Source organism: Macrobrachium nipponense, chromosome 5 (assembly GCF_015104395.2).
Source record: "Macrobrachium nipponense isolate FS-2020 chromosome 5, ASM1510439v2, whole genome shotgun sequence".
Lineage (NCBI taxonomy): Eukaryota > Metazoa > Arthropoda > Malacostraca > Decapoda > Palaemonidae > Macrobrachium > Macrobrachium nipponense.
This window is the reverse complement of record NC_061107.1, coordinates 72,978,703-72,998,338: the sequence shown is the minus strand read 5'-3', so window position 1 is coordinate 72,998,338 and position 19,636 is coordinate 72,978,703. Positions and strand designations below refer to the sequence as shown.

The window sequence follows — 19,636 nt, the reverse complement described above, 5'->3', positions numbered from 1 at the left end:
TTGTAACCCTCCTTAGGCTTTCGACATGCTCCCTCCCCGGGTCCTGGGAGTCAAGCAGAGGTCCCGGCCTAGAGGCGAAACGAGGCCGATCTGACGCACCCTCCACTACACAAGGGGTATCACTGCACTTCTGCACTTCACTTTACTCTCTAAAGCAAGCACTTTCGATTCTAAGATACGAATCGAAAAGAGTATCAGAGAAAGGGCAATTCCTCTACAGACACTGCTTAGGGCCCGAAGGCAACACTGCAGGGTTAGGAGTAACAATTACAGAAGTAGCACTTCACAGCAATGAAGGAGAGCGAAGCACCTCTCGTAGACATATTCATAGCCCGTAGGCCATACTACAGGGTTAGGCAAAATAAAGTCTACAGGAAGGTTAGCAGGTTCACTACCCTGACTTTTGTTACTGATTAATTGCGTACATACGAATCATACGTCTTCCTTACGGAATTAGACATGTTTACTGATTAATTGCGTACATACGAATCATACGTCTTCCTTACGGAATTAGAATAGACAAAGTCTCAACACTCCTTACATGACAAATCTCAACAAAGCAAGCAAGACCCATACTCCTCGTACATACCAAGTGCGGATCTACCGAAGCTTTCGGTAGCCACACCCTATCTTTGCAGACAACCCCGTCTGAAACTAGCCTAACTAGATTCAGATATTTTATGCAAAAATGAATCAAATTCAAATCAATTTAAGATAGCGTATGCCTAGCCACAAATCCCACAAATCCAAGTAAATAAATCAAAAGACAATTAGGATACTTAGCGGCAATGAAGTTCCAAAATCCTAAGACGGAGGTACTGAAAACAGGTGTTTTGCAGCACCAGCGACAGAAAAACTAGGAATAGAAAATGGGAATGGTTCCTGATACCCGCCTCCCAGCGGCGGGAATGGGTACTAACCACCTGGCCGACCACTGCGTGTGTCGGAAGTTTTTAAAATTCTGTCGGACTTCAGAAAATACAGCTATATATATATCTGACAGGTAAGTTTCATGAACAAAACGCAATTGTAAGCTAAAACTCTTACGGCCTAGTAATATTCAGTCATTTATCTTCATTTTGAAACAAATTTGAAGTCTCTAGAACAATAATGTTATTGTTATTATACAATTAAGTTTGTTCATACTTACCTGGCAGATATATATATAGCTGTATTTTCTGAAGTCCGACAGAATTTCAAAAACTCGTCGGAAAACACACGCACACGCCTGGGCGGCCAGGTGGGTAGTACCCATTCCCGCCGCTGGGAGGCGGATATTCAGGAACCATTCCCATTTTCTATTCATATTTTTATATTAATGCCCCTGTCTCCTGAGGGGAGGGAGGGCGGGCAAATTTAATTATATATATCTGCCAGGGTAAGTATGAAAAAACTTAATTGTATAATAACAATAACATTTTGTTCATGCCACTTACCTGACAGATATATATATAGCTGAATCCCACCTTCGGATGGTGGGAAGAGACAGAATAGGATTTTTTAGGAAACTTAAATTAAGTAGATGATATACATCTTGGTTCCTCACCTGTTAGCAAAGTAGACTCTGTGATTACTGCTCATTAAGGCTGCTTTTGCTTAAATCAGAGTTGCCAGCCAGGTGGAGACCTGTAGTGCTGGTGCGCTCTGGATGATCTGTCAAGGGCGTACGAGACCTCAACGTGACAAGACCATCGAGCCATACATATGAGGGCAACGAAGCAACTGACCACCACTGACCAACTATTCAAAAAACCCCTTAAACTAACTAAAGGATGGAGATCTCACATAAGACTCACCACAACCTAAAAACACAACAATAAAACTAACCTAAACCTAACTAAGGGATAGGGAAAGAGCTACTTCCGGACCCCAAGGACTGTGTCCGCAGAAACGTATGGCCCCAGTGATTACAGTCGTCATAAATCGTTCTCACATCCCTTAGGTAATGTGAGGCGAAGACGGAGTTACTCTCCAAAAGGTGCAATCAAGAATGTCCTTGATTGACATATTCTTTTGGAAGGCAAGAGAGAGGTAGCGACAGCTCGAACTTCGTGAGCTTCACTGTAAGAGGCTCAAAATCAGTCTTCTGGAAAGATGAATGAGCCTCCTTAATGACGTCCCTCAGAAAGAAAGCAACAGCATTCTTAGATAAAGGTAACTCTGGTATCTTCACAGAGCACCAGAGATTACCTGAGGGACCTCTTACCTCTTTTGTTCTATGTACATAGAACTTGAGAGCCCTGACCGGGCACAGGGCTCTCTCTGGTTCTTTGCCCACCAGACTTGACATACCCTTGATCTCGAAAGTTTTCGGCCCAAGGATTTCGAAGGATTTTCATTCTTCGCCAAGAAAGTGGGTTCAAAGAGCAGACAGCATTGTCTCCTTTGAATCCCACTACAAATTACTAAAAGCTTGTATTTCACTAACTCTCTTAGCCGTCGCAAGAGAAGTTAGGAAAAGAGCCTTCCTTGTCAAGTTTCGAAGAGACGCTGCCTGAAGAGGTTCGAAAGGACTTGACATTAAGAACTTAAGAACCACATCAAGGTTCCATGAAGGAGGTCTCATTTGAGGAATCTTCAAAAAGTCTCGAAAGATTTTAAAAGATCATGAATGTCTTTGTTGTCAGAAAGGTCAAGGCCTCTGTGCCTAAAAACCGCTGACAACATGCTCTTATATCCCTTGATGGTAGGGACCGCTAATTTCTGCACATTCCTGAGAAAGAGCAGAAAATCAGCTATCTGGTTCACAGAGGTCGAGGAAGAGGAAACTCCCTCCTTTTTACACCATGCCCTGAAGGAAGCCCACTTCGATTGGTAAACAGCTCTTGTAGAAGCACATCTTGCATTTGCGATTGCTCTTGCAGCTGCTTTCGAAAAACCTCTCGCTCTGGCCAACTTTTCGATAGTCTGAACGCAGTCAGACTCAGAGCGGAGAGGTTTTGGTGAAACCTTTCGAAGTGAGGCTGTTTGAGTAGATCTTTCCTCCAGGGCAATGTCCTTGGAAAGTCTACAAGGAAAGACATGACCTCTGTGAACCATTCTCTCGCTGGCCACATCGGAGCGATCAGGGTCAACCTCGTCCCTTCTGAGGCCGCAAACTTCCTCATGACTTCCCCAAAATCTTGAATGGTGGGAAGGCGTACAGGTCTAGACCCGTCCAATTCCAAAGCAACGCGTCCACAGCGATCGCTTCTGGATCCAGGACCGGGGAGCAATAAAGAGGAAGTCTCTTGGTCCTTGACGTCGCGAAATAAGTCGACCAGAGGACGTCCCCACAACCTCCAAAGGTCTCGACACACGTCTTTGTTTAAGGTCCATTCCGTCGGTAGGATTTGTTCCCGACGACTGAGAAGATCGGCCCTGACGTTTTGCACTCCTGCAATGAACCTCGTCTCAGGATCGTCACCTTTCTTCTCTTCGCCCACAGCAGAATCTCCCTCGCCAGGAAAAACAAAGTTCTGGAGTGGTGTTCCTCCCTGATTTTTCAAATAAGCGAGTGCTGTGGTATTGTCTGAGTTTACCTGAACAATCTTGTTCTTCAAACTCCTTTCGAAGAACTGCAGAAACAGAAAGATTGCTGCAAGCTCTTTGACATTTATGTGCCAGGCTACCTGTTCCCCTCCCCAGGAGCCTGACACTTCCTTCCCTCCTAGTGTTGCTCCCCAGCCCGTGATGGAAGCGTCGGAGAACAACACATAGGTCGGGGCCTCAGAAGACTTAGGGACACCGCCCTCCACTGTAGCTTCTGAGGGTCGAACCACCATCTAGATGGTTCTTTAATAGGAAGAGATATTCCTAATATGGGCATGAGCATCGTCTGCATCACTCGTCCGCAATGGAAAAACTGAGAGGGACGCTGAGGTGCAAGTCCTTCAAGACACAAACCTTTCTAGCGAGGAAATGGTTCCCAGCAGACTCATCCATTCCCTCCGAGCAAGTCTTTCCCCTAAGAAGGCCGAGATCTTTTCTAATCTAGAGCTGACGTTCCTGGGGACGGAAACGCTCGAAAAGCCACTGAACCATCTGAATCCCCAGATACACGAGGACTTTGTCGGGGTCAGCATGCAATTTTCGAGGTTGACAAGAAGTCAGGGACTTTGCTAGGGCTAAAGAAACTGAAGTCTTGACACTTTTCTCTCTGACACGCTCTGATCAGCCAGTCGTCGAGACCAGGGATCCTTATCGACCGAGTGTAGCACCTCGACATTCATGACTACGGTGAACACCATTGGAGCCGTGGTCAGGCCGACACAGCTCTGAACTGCACACTTTTTTGTCTAAGACAAACCTTAGATACTTTCTTGAAAGAGGGTGGATCGGGATGTGAAAGTACGCGTCCTGCAAGTCTAAGGACACCATCCAGTCGCCCGGTCTCAAGGCTCCCAGAACAGAATGAGGCGTCTCCATCGTGAATTTGGTCTTTTCAACGAAAAGATTGAGCCTGCTTACATCTAGAACTGGACGCCAACCTGACGACTGCTTCGGTACTAGGAAAATCCTGTTGTAAAAACCTGGAGACCCCAGGTCCACGACTTGTTCCACCGCTCTTTTCTCGATCATTTGTTGAAGAAGATCGAATAACACTTGCTTCTTCTCTCCCTGATAGGATGAGAAAGGTCTCTGGGAGTCGTAGAAAGAGGAGGAAGATCTAAAAAGGGGATCTTGTACCCCTGCTCCACGATCTTGAGGGACCAAGAGTCCGTGTCTCTCTCTCTCCACGCTCCCGCAAAAAACTTCAGTCTGGCTCCGACTGGTGTCTGAAGGACATGCTTCTCACTTGGAAGGCTTTGATTTAAAGGAAGCTCTTCCTCGTGAAAAACCTCTCCCTCGAGGAGCTGCTCTCGAGGGGGGAGCCCCACGAAAGGGCTTAACCTTCTTCGGCGGTCGAACAAAAGCTGAAGAAGTTGAAGGTACTGCGAACGTCTTGAAGACTGGCTAAGAGGTCCTGCGTTGCCTTCTCTTGCAAACTGCTAGTCAGGTCCTTTACTAAAGTCTGGGGGAAGAGATGGTTCGAAAGAGGAAAAAAAAGCAAATCCGCTTTCTGAGCTGGAGTAACTGAACGAGCCGTGAAATTGCACAGCAAAGCTCTCTTCTTCAATAAGGCCGTTCCAAAATGAGAGACGATCTCCTCCGAACCATCCCTGACGGCTTTGTCCATGCATGCTAACACGCTGGACAGCTCCCCCAGACTGAGAGATTCTGGGCTTCTCGCTTGCAGATCCAGAACTCCCAAGCACCAGTCAAGGAAGTTGAAAACTTCAAGAGTCCGGAGCAGATCCTTCAAATGATGGTCCGTCTCCGTAGAGGTCCAGGTCACTTTAGCAGTGGATTAAAAGAGACCTCCTCTTGAGAATCCACCAAGCTGGAGAAATCTCCTTGTGCTGAAGAAGGGATTCGAACCCCCACTTCTTCTTTGGTCTTATACCAAATACCCCCTTTTCCGCCGAGTCTAGCTGGAGGCAATGCGAAAGTCGTCTTGCCTTGATCTCTCCTTCGTACCATCCAATCTTGGAGTTTCTTGAACGCCCGTTTAGTGGAGAGCGAAGTTTTCATCTCAACAAACTCCGGAGTCTTACCAGTCTTAGAGGATGAAAACTGCGAAGGAGGAGACTTGGGAGCTGCAGGCTGAAACTTGTCCTCGAAGGACGAACGCAACAGCCGCACGAGAACTTTATAATCTGAGATTGAAGGGGCAGCAGAAGGTTCCTCTTCAACCGAGTCAGCCGAACTACTCAGCTCTCCTTCTTCTCTAATCGGAAGAGGAGACCGCCTGTCCGGAGAGGGCGTACGAATGTCGGGTCTTGTCTTAATCAAAGGCCCCCTATTCTTACTGGATGAAGCCTTATTTAGGCTGTCTTCTTTGTGGCGCTTACCACTTGAAGTAGGTAGAGCGTCCTGACGGCGACAAGCGTCCTTAGCTACACCCGAGGCAGCCTCACTTGCCAGAGAAGCGTCCTTACGTTTCTTACACGAAAGGGAAGACATGTTAACCGGAATACGTGCCTGTGCGCACAAACCAGCGTCTTGGGGTACGACTTCTTCTTGGTCGGAGTCCCCAAAAGCGTCTTGAAGAGCGTCCTGCTGAACGTCCTGCTGAACGTCCTGCCGAGCGTCCTGCCGAGCGTCCTGACGAGCGTCCTGCCGAACGTCCTGCCGAACGTCCTGACGAGCGTCCTGACGAGCGTCCTGTCGAACGTCGTGCTGAGCGTCCTGCCGAGCGTCTTCAAAAGCGTCCTGAAGCAACGTCTTCCTAGAGGACGAACGAGATCGGCGAATCGCCGAAGGAGACGCGATCGGCGAACGAGACGAAGTAGGAGAGGGAGAAGGAGACTGCTTCGTCCTCTTGACGGGCAGTCTAAGGCTCCTTCCTCGCTTAGGCTCGACTGCTGCTGGGCGAGTCCTCTGAGCCATAAGCGTCGATAGCTGGTCCTGAAAGGAAAAAGAATGTTCTTCGTTGGAGAGGAACGAACAGAGGGAGCAGGACTGATCCTGCGAGAGACGAGGGCGAGGGGACGCCTCCTTCCTTCTCACAGGTACAGCTACCTGCTTCTCAGGGAGACGCGCCTGTGCACGCAACCCAGCGTCCTCATCGGAGGAGATCTACCCCTTTTCTGAGGCGGAAAAGCGTTCATAGCATCCTCCGACGAAAGCGGCGATACAGGACGTGAAGCGTCCTCAACACGAAACGTCCTTTACAGAGGACGAGAGTCTCTCCGAGAGCTCATCCACCCCTTGCGCGGGGGACGAGGACGCTTCGGAGGACGAAAAGCAATCCTCAGGACGCGCGCTCGTGCGCGCTCCTTGGCAGCCTGGGACTTTGCAACAAGGCCTGCCGAAGGGACGCCAGATCGGTGGGGAGCCCCCGTAACCCTCTTGCGGCTTTCGACATACCCTCTCCCTGAGTCTTGGGAGTCCGATAGAGGTCTAGGCCTAGAGGCATTATGGGGCCGATCTGACGCCCCCTCCACAAACACTAGGGGCACGATCACACACTTGAACAGAGCCAGTTTCCAAGGCTTTCACTTTGGTCTCCAGAGTGCGTAGAGACTCCAAAAATAAGAGAGAGAGCATTAGCTTCTCCCGACACAGAATCAGAGCCCGAAGGCAACACAGGTTTAGGAGATGCAAACTCTACAGGTGTTAATACAGGAGAGATATTAGCCTTACCTTTGGTAGAACCACTCCTGGAGGAAGACCTCCTGATCCTATCGCGTTCCAATTTAAGGCGATAGGACTCATATACTCTCCAATCATCATCGGTCAATCTCTCACATTCATTGCACCGATTATCCACCAAACAATTATGCCCCCTACAACTCATACATACTGTGTGGGGGTCTACCGATGCTTTCGGTAGCCTCACCTTACAATCAGTCCTCACACACACTCTGAAACTCACAGCACTTGATCCAGACATCACGTTTACAGAAAAGCCAATCCAAAGTCAAAAACAAAAGGTTTCAAAACTTTCTATCGCGCATGCCAATCCAACAATCCAATTCAATACCAAAAAACCAATCAGATACTTAAAAGCGAGTCAATTCCAAAAAATCCTGAGCAGAGGTTTGTAAACAGTTGTTTACCGACCGGCGACAGAAAAAAATATGAATAGAAAATGGGAATGGTTCCTGATATCCGCCTCCCAGCGGCGGGAATGGGTACTACCACCTGGCCGCCCACTGCGTGTGCCGCGAGTTTTGAAATTCTGTCGGACTTCAGAAAATACAGCTATATATATATCTGTCAGGTAAGTGGCATGAACAAATTGTGATTTATGGTGAATTTTTGAAAAATATATTCAACTTCCCTCCGCGCGCCGATTCGTGGCCGCAAGTCTCCGAAATGCGTACATCGCATTATCCTAATATTTGCTACTTTTCATATTAGCCGTTTTATAGAGTTTCATATATCAAAATGTGCGCAAATTCATGAAGAATACAATAAAAAATAATTGAAGGTCGTAGCTTTTCCCATCTTCGAAATATGTGCATATAAAATATATAAAAATTTCGACATTCGGTCAACTTTAACTCGTCCGAAATGGTCGAAATCTGCAATTCTAATCTAAATCTCTTACAGTATCGTAATATTAAATCATTTGTCTTCATTTTGAAACAAATTGGAAGTCTCTAGAACAATATTTAGATTTATGGTGAATTTTTGAAAATTTTTTACATCCTCTCATTACGAATTCGTACATCATTTTGTGATAATATTTTTCCGGTGTTGCTTTTATTGTTTTACTATGTATTATATATCAAAATGATTGCAATTTAGTGTACAATACAATGAAAAAAAAAGTAACTCGTTAGCTTTGACCGTTTTTTGCACAGCGTGATTTGAATACAATTATGTATGAATTTTTTTTTTCGCTACCATATATCGCATTACATATTTACTCATGATAATGATATTATTTTTCATTTCTGATGGTTTCATACTAAACTTCAAGCAATGACAAAAAAATGAGCCAAAAATGAACTCTTAATCTTAAAAAACTAAACGCGCTGTGATTTTTTGAAAAAATTATTTTTTCCGCTTCCGCGCTTACTCCAAACCGGCCCCAGCATACGGGAGAGGTTTTGATTTTTAGGGCTTCGGCGTAAGAGGGTTAAAGGTCCGAGGGTTTGTATACGTATCGGAACAAAATTATTTTTTAATTTTTAATAATTGTACGTCTGAAATACATATAACCTTGAATGTTTGTGTGCCAGGAATAGCAAGTCACCAATACCAATTTAGTGGAACTTGACACATACGCTGATGTCCTAACAAACTTTTTCCATGAATTCTAGATGTCTTAATAATGCAAAAATGATAAAATTGCTCTAATATTTATGAATATATATTACAAATAGATACGTTACATTCAGTTATTTCTACGGTTTTGTGCAAATCTCATCCCAAGTTTGGAGGGTAAACAAAAACCAATTGGCAAGTGATAAAAAAATTAGGAAAGCGTGAACAACACGTTGAAATTTATCTGGAAACTGGTTACTTTTACAACTACAAATATTTTCAAATAAATTATCATGAATACGTAATAAATTTATGCAATTCACAAACTTATTATGGCGTTTGACTAATTATTTAAATGTTAACTAGCACACACTTCTTCTTCCTGAACAATCACCAGGTTTCTCCAGTCACAAGTATAAACACCATCGTCGTTTAAGATCGTTGTGAAGAAAGTGTCGCAGAGTCTATGGGTACAAGTGGTGTGCAGATTTAGCACAGGATACAGGAATTTTGTCGACACAAGTGACTCCGCAAACATCGAGATGGTGTCAACCTTCTACACGTACGGCGTTTCAGGTAACAATTTCAAAAGCGTCATGGAGATAAGTCAGCACTGCACACGGCTAGACTTTCATTAACCTCTCTTTAATCTCAAATTATGACATTACTATTTTGTACTTTGGGAGAAAAATTATATTGTTATGATACAATAAAGTTTTGTACATACTTACCTGGCAGATATATACTTAGCTATAGACGACGGAGTCTATAGCTAAGTATATATCTGACAGGGAAGTTGAATGTACAAAACACTTATTTCAAGGAGAAAGTAGAGGTCTCGAGGTGTTGCTTCCACGACTGACGACTCGTGACTGGTGTCCACCTCCGGTGTCAGGACGTGTTAAAAGTACTATTTCTGAAGGCAAGTCCGAACAGGGTTAAGGTGGCTGCAGCTAGTCCACTCGGTTGTTTACCATAGAGGTTGGGTTATGACTGGCGTCTAATTCAGGATACTGTAAATCCTAAAGTTACTTTTTGGGAAATTGACCACACAACGGTACACTGTCCACCTGTACGCACAGCTATGTTAAGGGTAAACAACTGCATGGACTGGCCCACCACACCAACGGTCACAGATGGCCACCCTCCGAAAAAGTACTCATAACGCGTCCTGACACCGGAGATGTTCATCAGTCGCAACTTCTTGTTGGTGAGAGACGCAGCTAAAGACCTCTGCTCTCCTTTCGAAGTAAGTATTCTCTCCAAAGTTACAAATTAAGGCCAAATTTAAAGCTTTAAACAGAGGGTAGTGAAAAAGGTGGCCAACGCAGTGCAAATTTCACCAAAAAGCTTTCGAAATTTTTACTTACGCTTAAATAACTTAGAAGATTGACGCCATCTCAATGTTTGCTTGTGTCAACAAACTTCCCATTTCCTGTGATAAATCCGCACACCACTTGTACCTACAGACGCTGGGGCACTTTCATCACAACAATCGTAACAGGGTCCCTGGCCAGAACGTTTTTAAATAAAATGATATTGTTATGATACAATAAAGTTTCATACATACTTACCTGGCAGATATATACATAGCTAAGACTCCGTCGTCCCCGACAGAAATTCAAATTTCGCGGCACACGCTGCAGGTAGGTCAGGTGATCTACCGTCCTGCCCTGGGTGGCAGGATTAGGAACCATTCCTGTTTTCTATCATATTTTTTCTCTTCCACCTGTCTCCTTGCGGGGAGGCTGGGTGGGCCCTAATCGTATATATCTGCCAGGTAAGTATGTATGAAACTTTATTGTATCATAACAATATCATTTTCATACAATCAACTTACCTGTCAGATATATACATAGCTGATTGGCACCCTTCGTGGAGGTAAGAGACAAGCTATATATGGAATAGACAGGTAAACAACATATGTTGTAGGTATAAATAAAACCTTGGTTCCTACCTGATAGGTGGTAGACTTCGTGGGTGTTTGCCCATAGTCTGGCATCACCTCAAGAAACTTTAGCGAGATATGTGATCTATGGCCAAGAGTTCTTGTGGGTCTGCCGAAGGGGTCTTATCCACTTACTCGGCAGAGCCTGAAAGGACTTTGTCAATGGGTGCTGATCCACTTATATGACAATACACCTTATGAAGGAGCGCAACACCGATCCCGATCACCTGATCCTAACACGAGGGTTCGCGCTCAAATTGGAAAGAGTTATCCCCACACTCCTTTCAAAAACCCCAATAATTTCACTAAGTTAAAAAAACTTTAACTCAAAGTTAAGGATCAGTGTCGGCTCCTTATCCCAGTAACGTATCCGCAGAAACGTATAAACCAAAAGAGAAGGATCTCTCGTAGGTTAACTTGACATCCTTTGTGTAATGAGAAGTCAACACAGAGTTGCCTCTACCGTACAACACAGCTAATATGTCTTATATGACATATTGTTATGTAAAGAACAAGAATTTGCAAAAGCGCGCACTTCCTGCGCTTTTAATTCTCAGCTGTTTGAAGGAATCAAGTCACTAATGAAGTGCTTAGGAGATCTCCATGTTTCAAAGAAGACCAGGGCTTTCTTGAAATGGATCTCACCCGACTGAAGCCTGAAGCCTGGCAGGAACCTCGCGCATGGCTGGTGCTTCGCTCTTGGTTGGCGCCTAGCGCTTGTCTGGTACCTTTCGCTTGACTGGCGCCTCGCATCTGGATGACGTTTCGCGTCTTAGCTGGAGATTCGCGCCTAGAGCCTGGCTTGCGCCTGGCTGGCTGCTCGCGCCTGGCTGGCGCCTCGCGCCTGGCTGGCGCTTTGTGTCTGCCTGGCGCCTCGCGCCTGCCTGGCGCCTTGCGCCTGGCTGGCGTCTAGCTCCTGGTTGGAGTGGCGCCTTGCGCCTGCCTGGAGCTTCGCGGCTGGCTGGCACCTCGCGGCTGGCTGGCACCTCGCGCCTGGCTGGCGTCTCGCGCCAGGTTGGCGCTTTGTGCCTGCCTGGCGCCTCGCGCCTGGCTGGCGTTTCGCGCCAGGTTGGCGCTTTGTGCCTGCCTGGAGCTTTCGCGCCTGGCTGGCCGTCTCGCGCCCGGGTTGATTGGGAGTGGCGCCTTGCGCCTGCCTGGAGTTCGCCGCTGGCTGGTACCTCGCGCCTGCCTGGCGCCTCGCGCCTGGGTGGCTCCTCCCCACTTGCCGGAGCTTCGAGCTTGGTAGAGTCTCGAGGATGTCTGGCAATGTCCACATCGGACACTCTTATCTGTCCTATATGTTCGCATCTAGCGCATCTGTGTCAGGTTGTAGGCCCGGCCCGGTCTTTCTCCTCATCAGACAATGACAGTGTTCTTGGGGCTGTCTGCAGGTTTCTTCTTCCTTACTGACTGTGTCAGAAGGTCTTGAGTCGCCTTCTCAGTTAATGAACGAGAAATGTCCTTCACTAACTGAGAAGGGAACAAAAAGTCAGACAAAGGCGAGTACAGAAGCGCTGCCCTCTGAGCGTGGGAGACCGCTTTGGTTAAAAAGACACTATATACTGTCCTCTTTTTAAGAAGACCTGCTCCAAACAAAGAGGAGATCTCAACAGAGCCATCCTGATCCGCTTTGTCTATACAAGACAAAATACACAGAAGGACTTCTGGTTCGAGTCCTTCAGAATCATGGGCTTTCTTGGACATCACCCCAAGGGACCAATCTAAGAAGTTGAAAACTTCCAATACATGAAAGAGTCCCTTGAGGAGATGGTCCAGTTCTGAAATGCCCCAAGTTATACGGGCAGAGTTCAAACCTTGTCTACGGAAGAACGCGCTCAACTAAGGTCGAAAAGTCCGCTTCTGACGTAGACGGAAGAGAAATACCCCTATTCTCTCCCGTCTGATATCAAATGCCTCTTTTACCAGCTAGTCTCGCTGGAGGCATGCAGAAGACCGTTCTAACTAACACCTTCTTCAAATGGCGGGCTTCATTCTAAGAAAAAAACGAAGATTTCTTCGTCTTTGCACTCGAGAAAAGAGAGCGCGGAGAAGGAGGAGAGGCAGGAGTCAAGTCGTCTCCATACTCCTCTAGAAGCAAGGCTGTCAAAACATTATAGTTCGACAGTCCTTCTCTTCCTTGAAACTCCTCCTCCGAGTTTACTTCTAACTCGGGGTCTAGATGAGTCTCCGTTGCTAATTCAGTAAAGGTCTTTCCTCTGGAGGAGACAAACTCCTAAAAGGAGAGGGGCTAAGGGAATGATATTCCTTCCTCTTCCCCGCTTTAATAGTCCTGGAAGGCGCCAACAGCCCAGGCTTCTCTCCATAAATGGATGACGCTTCCCGCTTGGATGACGCTCTAGTCAGCCAAGCGTCCTGGCTGACGCCTCCCGTTTGTGTGGCTGCTGACGTCTGGATGACGCCTCGCGCCTGGAAGACGCTTCGCTCTCAAAAGGCGTCCTAACTGGCGCCAAAATTTTGGTTGGAGCCTCGCGTCTAAAAGCAGCTTTAAATGACTATTCATGTCTTGACGACGTCTCACGTCTCTCTGGCGTTACGTGTCTTCCGTAAGATTCTCCCGATCTCGCTCTCGAAACCGAAGCCTCTGCGATATGTTTGGAAGCTTCACGTCTGCATGACGCCTCTCGCTTCGCAGGGGAGAGAGGACGAGACTTCTTGATTGGAAGCGCAACGTCCTTCCTACGAGGCGCTAACACTCCCACCAAAGAGGCCAGTTGCTCTTGTACTGGCAAGATAATCTTCCTTGAAGCTTTTCCCACGTCATCTTCAATCGGGGGAGAAGTAGGAAAAGGAAGCAGTCTATAGGAAGCCTGTTCGTCTTCTCACAACTCTTCCCAATAAATGTTAAACATGTTAACAGTTATTATCGTCGATCGAGAAGGATCTCTTTGTTAACGCGAATAGGAGCGAAAAAAGAGATTCTCGATGCTCTATGCGATATGAGAGTGTCGTGGAAATGGTCTGCAAAAGATAGCCCAGAAGATCGATGGCGATGAAATCCAAAAATCAAGTCAGGAGGAACTGCAAACGTTGTTTACATTCCAAGCGACAGAAAAAATATGATAGAAAACAGGAATGGTTCCTAATCCTGCCACCCAGGGCAGGACGGTAGATCACCTGACCTACCTGCAGCGTGTGCCGCGAAATTTGAATTTCTGTCGGGGACGACGGAGTCTTAGCTATGTATATATCTGACAGGTAAGTTGATTGTATGAAACTACTGTTTTGGTAGAAGACGATGACAAAGCGTGCACTAGGTAATTATTTTAAAAAATAGTAAAACATCAATAATTTACATATTTATGATGATTAATTTAAAAATATTAATTATTGAAAAAGTAACTGTATTCTGACTCAAATTTAAGTAATTATTTTTCGGAATTAGAACGTTCTTTTAAGTCCTGTATTATGAAGTCACGACATCTTGACTTTCATACCTATTGTAAATGAATTGCAATACTCAACTTTCTTGCAGAACAGTTTACTAGTTATTCATGCAGATTGTTATCAGCTATTCATGTAATTGTTAAAATCGTAATGCGCATATATATCTTTATTATTTACTTCTTGGATATATGAAGATGTTTTACTGCCGGATTACCGCCGTAGTGTGACGAAATCGCTTTCACTTCCCGGGCCTCTGTCTGTTTTCGCACCATATGAAATGAATGGGGCCGAATTTGCAATGACCAGAAAGTCGTGAAAAGAATAAAGTTAGCATTGAGGAGCATATGTTTTGATTGAGAAAAATACAAATTTATACAATAGCTAGCTTGTAAAAAATACTTTATTACAAAAAACTTGACAACTAAGCAGCATACCTACTATGGGTTTCAGAGACAGTGCAAGCGGGTTTTTTGGCAATATTTCTGTAACGAACACTCGTATCAGAACGAGATTTTGCTATAGTGTATTACACCCACTACCGTAATTTATAAGGGTATCATGAATCAATCGTAAAGGATAACGACACTTATCCTTGTACCAAGAGACAATAACTCCATTATCCAGAAATGGATACGAACACACGTAAAAAACTCTACCTACCCTCCCCCCCCTCCACCGCCACCCGTCCTTCTTCGCCTTCCTTTCTCTCTCTCTCTGTTGCCAATTGGTATGTGTTCACCCTCCAAACTGGGTATAAGACTTACACAAAATGTGGAAATTGGTGAAATTAGGCTATGTATTGGAAGTATATATACATAAATATTCAAGCAATTTTATCATTATTGCATTACTATGATGACTAGAATTCATGGAAACAGTTTATAATAATGCATCGCGTATGTGTGAAGCTCCACTAATGTGGCAACGATGATTTTGCCATTCTTAGCATGCAAACATTAAAGGTTACATTTATTTCTGGCATACAGTTATTAAAGAAAATCAAAATATTAATATAGTAGACTTAAATTAATGAAAAGTGCTTGCAAAAAAAAAAAAAATAAAAAATAAAAAATAATCCACTTATCCGTAGTCAGTTCCTCTATGGATTTCGGCAGCCAGATGTACGAAAAGGTTAGAAACATTGGATTGTATCTACTTTAGAAATATCTGAAATTTTTCGGGGTAATTTGGTTGCAAAAAAGGGATAATAGACATGAATTAAATTAACATTTTTAAATAATGAAGTAAAGTTGAACTAAATAACAAGTAAAATAAACAATTTAGGTAATAAAACTGCAGTTTCGTCGTCTGCTGTTCGTAACTGTGTTCGTGGTGTGCGCGCTTAGGAACCAGGAACAGCAACTTGTTTAAAGTGCAATGTGGAGTGAATCGAGACCAAATTGTGTATAATAACAATCAAATAAGCACTGTGGAGTTTCAGTTGTGTTGGCAGTAAGGATAAAAACCACCGATTACAAGGTAAAAATGAATTCAGTTCAAACCATGACCCCGGGAATAACAAGTTAAATACTTTCACTAATATAGGCAACAAAAGGTAGTTTTATTGTGCTGATTACAACTGCAATCTTGAGTAAGATCAATAAAAGTTACATATATACGCTAACATTGTTCAAATGAGTGCTGGGAAGGCTGGGAAAGATGGTGTCCGTCACTGACCAGAACCTTCCATCCACACGGTAGCTGCCGTATTGGATTTCAAAACTGCCTTGAAAACATATTTTACGAAGAGCGTCACATGCTTATTTTAGTTCGTATGGGGCTTTCATATCACATTATGTTGACGAAACTTCAATCTTTTGAATGGTATGTTTAGAGTTGTAATTGTATTCTTGTTTCACCAATTAAATATTGAGTGAATAAGACCCATCCAGCATGATAAGTGTTGGTAGTCAGTGATGTTTTACCCTAGGAAAAATTCAAAATAAAAACTTATCAAGCTCATTTAACTCCACCCCGTTTAATCTCTCATATAATGACTATACAGGCGGTCCCCGGGTTACGACGGGGGTTCCATTTTTGAGACAAGTCATAAGCCGAAAATCGTCGTAAGCCGGAACATCGTCAAAAATCCTAAGAAAACCTTACTTTTAATGCTTTGGGTGCATTGAAAACTATGTAAACTGCATTCTTATGGCATTTTTCATCAAAAAACCTTCAAATATTGATTATTTTGCATTTTCGGTGTCATATTTCATCTCCCAGATGAGCGTTGTAGGCGTCGTAACCCTGGAACATGCGTAGTAACTCTGGAAATAACATCTATTGACAAGCATTGTAACCTCGGAACGTCGTAAGCCAACACCGTCGTAACCCGGGGACTGCCTGTACTTTTTATATTGCTTTTCACATGCTCTTTCCATGTAGGTGATTATTTATTTTAATATCCAGTGCGGAGTGCTTCTGAAGTATTACCTTTAGTACTGGCCCCTGGAGGTTAATTACAGTCGTCCGAATAAATATTACGTAAAATTCTTGTTCAGTAGGTAAAACTGCATTGAAAAATCGCAACTGCCATAGTCTGGCCCGCCGCGGATAGGTACCCTAGATCTACCAAAATATTGATGTTTTACTTTTTATTTAAATAATTATCTTAATGCACGCTTCGTCGTCGTCTTCTACCAAACCAGTAGTTTCCTTGAAAACGTCGTGGTTAAGGACCGTGTTCCGATTATTGTGAGTAAAAGTGGTGTGCGGATTTATCGCAGGATATGGGAAGTTTGTTGACACAAGCGACTCCGTAAACACCGAGATGGCATCAATCTTCTAAAATATTTAAGCGTAAGTAAAAATTTTGAAAAAGTTTTGGTGCGATTTGCACTGCTTTGGACACCCTTTTCACTACCCTCTGTTTATTGCTTTAAATTTGGCCTTAATTTCTAACTTTGGAGAAAATACTTACTTCGAAAGGAGAGTAGAGGTCTTTAGCTCCGTCTCTCACCAACAAGTCGAGACTGATGCCCATCACATCTCATGTCAGGACGCATTATAAGTACTTTTTCAGAGGATGGCATGCTGTGATCGTCGTCGAGTTGATCGAGGCCATGTGTTTTTTACCCTATCACATTATGTTGACAAAACTTCAATCTTTTGAATGGTATGCTTAGAGTTGTAATTGTATTCTTGTTTCACCAATTAAATATTAAGTGAATAAGACCCGGCCAGCGTGAGGATGGTGGATCGTCCATGATTGTTTACCCTACCCTATTTCGAGAGGAAAGTAGAGGTCTCATGGTGTTGCTCCCACGACCGACAACTCGTGACTGGTGTCCATCTATGGTGTCAGGACAAGTTATAAGTACTTTTTCTGGAAGGTGGGTCATTGAGCGGGCAAGATTGGCCCAGGTAGTCCACTCAGTTGTTTACCCTATTTTGTAGGGAAGTGGTCACGCTACCGTACAGGTGGTCACGGTGTTTTACCCTAGCCAGCGGTCAGCCTCGGGATTAAAGCGTGAAGAGCGGACGCACAAATTCCAAGCGCCGAAAGTCCATCTGTCCCTTCTTTTTTTTAAAAATTGCTTAAAATAGTAACAAAAAATATCTCCGACTGACGCACAGCGGAAGCCACCTCCTGAGCATTGGACGACGAAACGACCCTTCGAAATGCAACACCCAACAACGTCGGTCATTTCGAAAGGACCTCGGCATTACGAAGTAAAACCTAAGCCCCATCTGATTCCCCTGCGAGAGCGCCGTTCAACCCTTCAGGAGAAACGCCGTGAGCGGAGATATATTAAAGAGACGGGGCATGTCAAAGGGCATGTCATCATTTTGTTTACATTTTCATCTGGTCAGCTGGACTTTATCGACACCACTACACGCCATTTCCGAGGCTTATTTCGGCCTTTCCACGCGTCCGACGGGTAGAGGAACAAAGCAGCCACAGCTACGTAACACTTAGGAGTTGCGGGTGCGTAACGCAAGATGAAAATACCTTATAATAGGCGCCATGAGGGCCCAAGACTTCGACATACAGCTCGTCCATCTTGATACCGGCTGGGAATTATGGGAGCGAGGCGTATTCTGGAGCGAGAAAAACTTCTCGTTCTCGGTTCTCGCACGACAATCAAACCAATTACCGCGTTTTTTTCCTACTTCCATCACCCACATCTATTTATTTACTCATTTTTAATAAACTTTAATCATTTCTGATGCCTGACTTCGATTTTATCAACGACTCGATCATCACTTTGTCAAATATCAAAGAGAATCATTTAGTGGTGGAGTACGAGAATATGACTAACTAAACTTCCACCAATCACCGCACGGTCTACAAGCAGTTTCCACCAATCAGAAACTTCAAGCTTACCTATAATAACTTACGGACGCGTTCGCTGTAATTCAAATTGTAATTCTCACTATCGTGTGCAATAGATTTTGTCTGGAACGTAAATGAGAGATATAATTATACCCAGGGCAATATACCCACTTCCGTATATTATGCATAATAAAGCGTGATATCTATCGAGTGGATAGTTCTGACTAGCGAAATGTAAAGCATACGTGATTCATCGTCAAAAGCGCGTCTTTTTTTCTTTTAGTCCACGTTAAGACTTAAAAATAAAGATCCATCTACATTCTACATCCACACCACCAGTCTTCACATCATCGAATGAATCATAAGGGCTGCTTTGTGAGCAAGACCTGTAGCCTACAGGTATCAAGCCATCTTAAACACAAAGGAGAGAATGAATTAAATGAGAAGCTTTATATTCATCTTCTGCGTTCATTTTGCTGCCGATCTGCTTATCATATATCAAAAATAACCTGTTTTACTGGCCAGTTATAGCGTCTAATCTTATTGAATAACGTAGTATTCTTCATCATGGGTCATTAGGATTTCGAACTGGCTCTTAAATCATAGAATCTTCCCGGACACCTAATCTCCACATCCCTTTGGTTCCACGGACATTTATTTCGTTATCATACCAAATTTACGTGATATCGGAAGCCTACTGCCTATCGGTCTTAGCTCGATTTATAAAAGTCCGCCGTTATTTGTCGGTAACAGGTTTTAGTTTTCATACAAAAACAATTTAGCTGTGCTATTTAAATAATTTCAAATACATTTTCTGTTTGTGTGTGTGTGTGCGTTGGGTGGGGAGAGGGGTTAATTTATTGAATATTCTGAGTTTCTTGTGATCAAAAGTGTCATGTATGTCTGCTATGTAAGTGCAAAAATATGTATAACGTCGCACGGGCGCCGAAGTGCAAGATTATCTTACGTGACTATACGGGAAATTCTCTTACGGCGAACGTGTTCAGTTCATGGGTATTGCACAATATTGCAGCGGATACGTATACAACAATAATATACGTTATTGAATCCTACATAAATGACCTCACAGACTGCGATTATTTAAGTTCTACTTCTTGTAATAAGATACGATTCCTTCTTGTTTTTAGCTGTGATATGCATATATTATGTATTGCGTCGTCTATACTCTTATCTGTGGTATCTATTTCCGTGACTCTTGCTGAGTCGCAGCGAAAGATTGCGTTTATGTATATCATTTTACATCGGAT

The 19,636-nt window shown here is 44.1% G+C and overlaps 1 protein-coding gene across 2 annotated transcripts in view; it reads right to left on the bottom strand.

Moving 5' to 3' along the window:
* The window catches only part of LOC135215406 (RNA-binding protein FXR1-like), a 196,816-nt gene extending 178,629 nt beyond the window's left edge, over positions 1–18,187 (bottom strand). For both annotated transcript variants that reach the window (XM_064250006.1, XM_064250007.1), the window contains exon 1: positions 18,045–18,187. In XM_064250006.1, coding sequence (XP_064106076.1) covers positions 18,045–18,095 — 51 coding nt within the window. In that variant the 5' untranslated portion in view covers positions 18,096–18,187. The remainder of the gene's footprint in view (positions 1–18,044) is intronic.
* Positions 18,188–19,636: the final 1,449 nt, after the last annotated feature.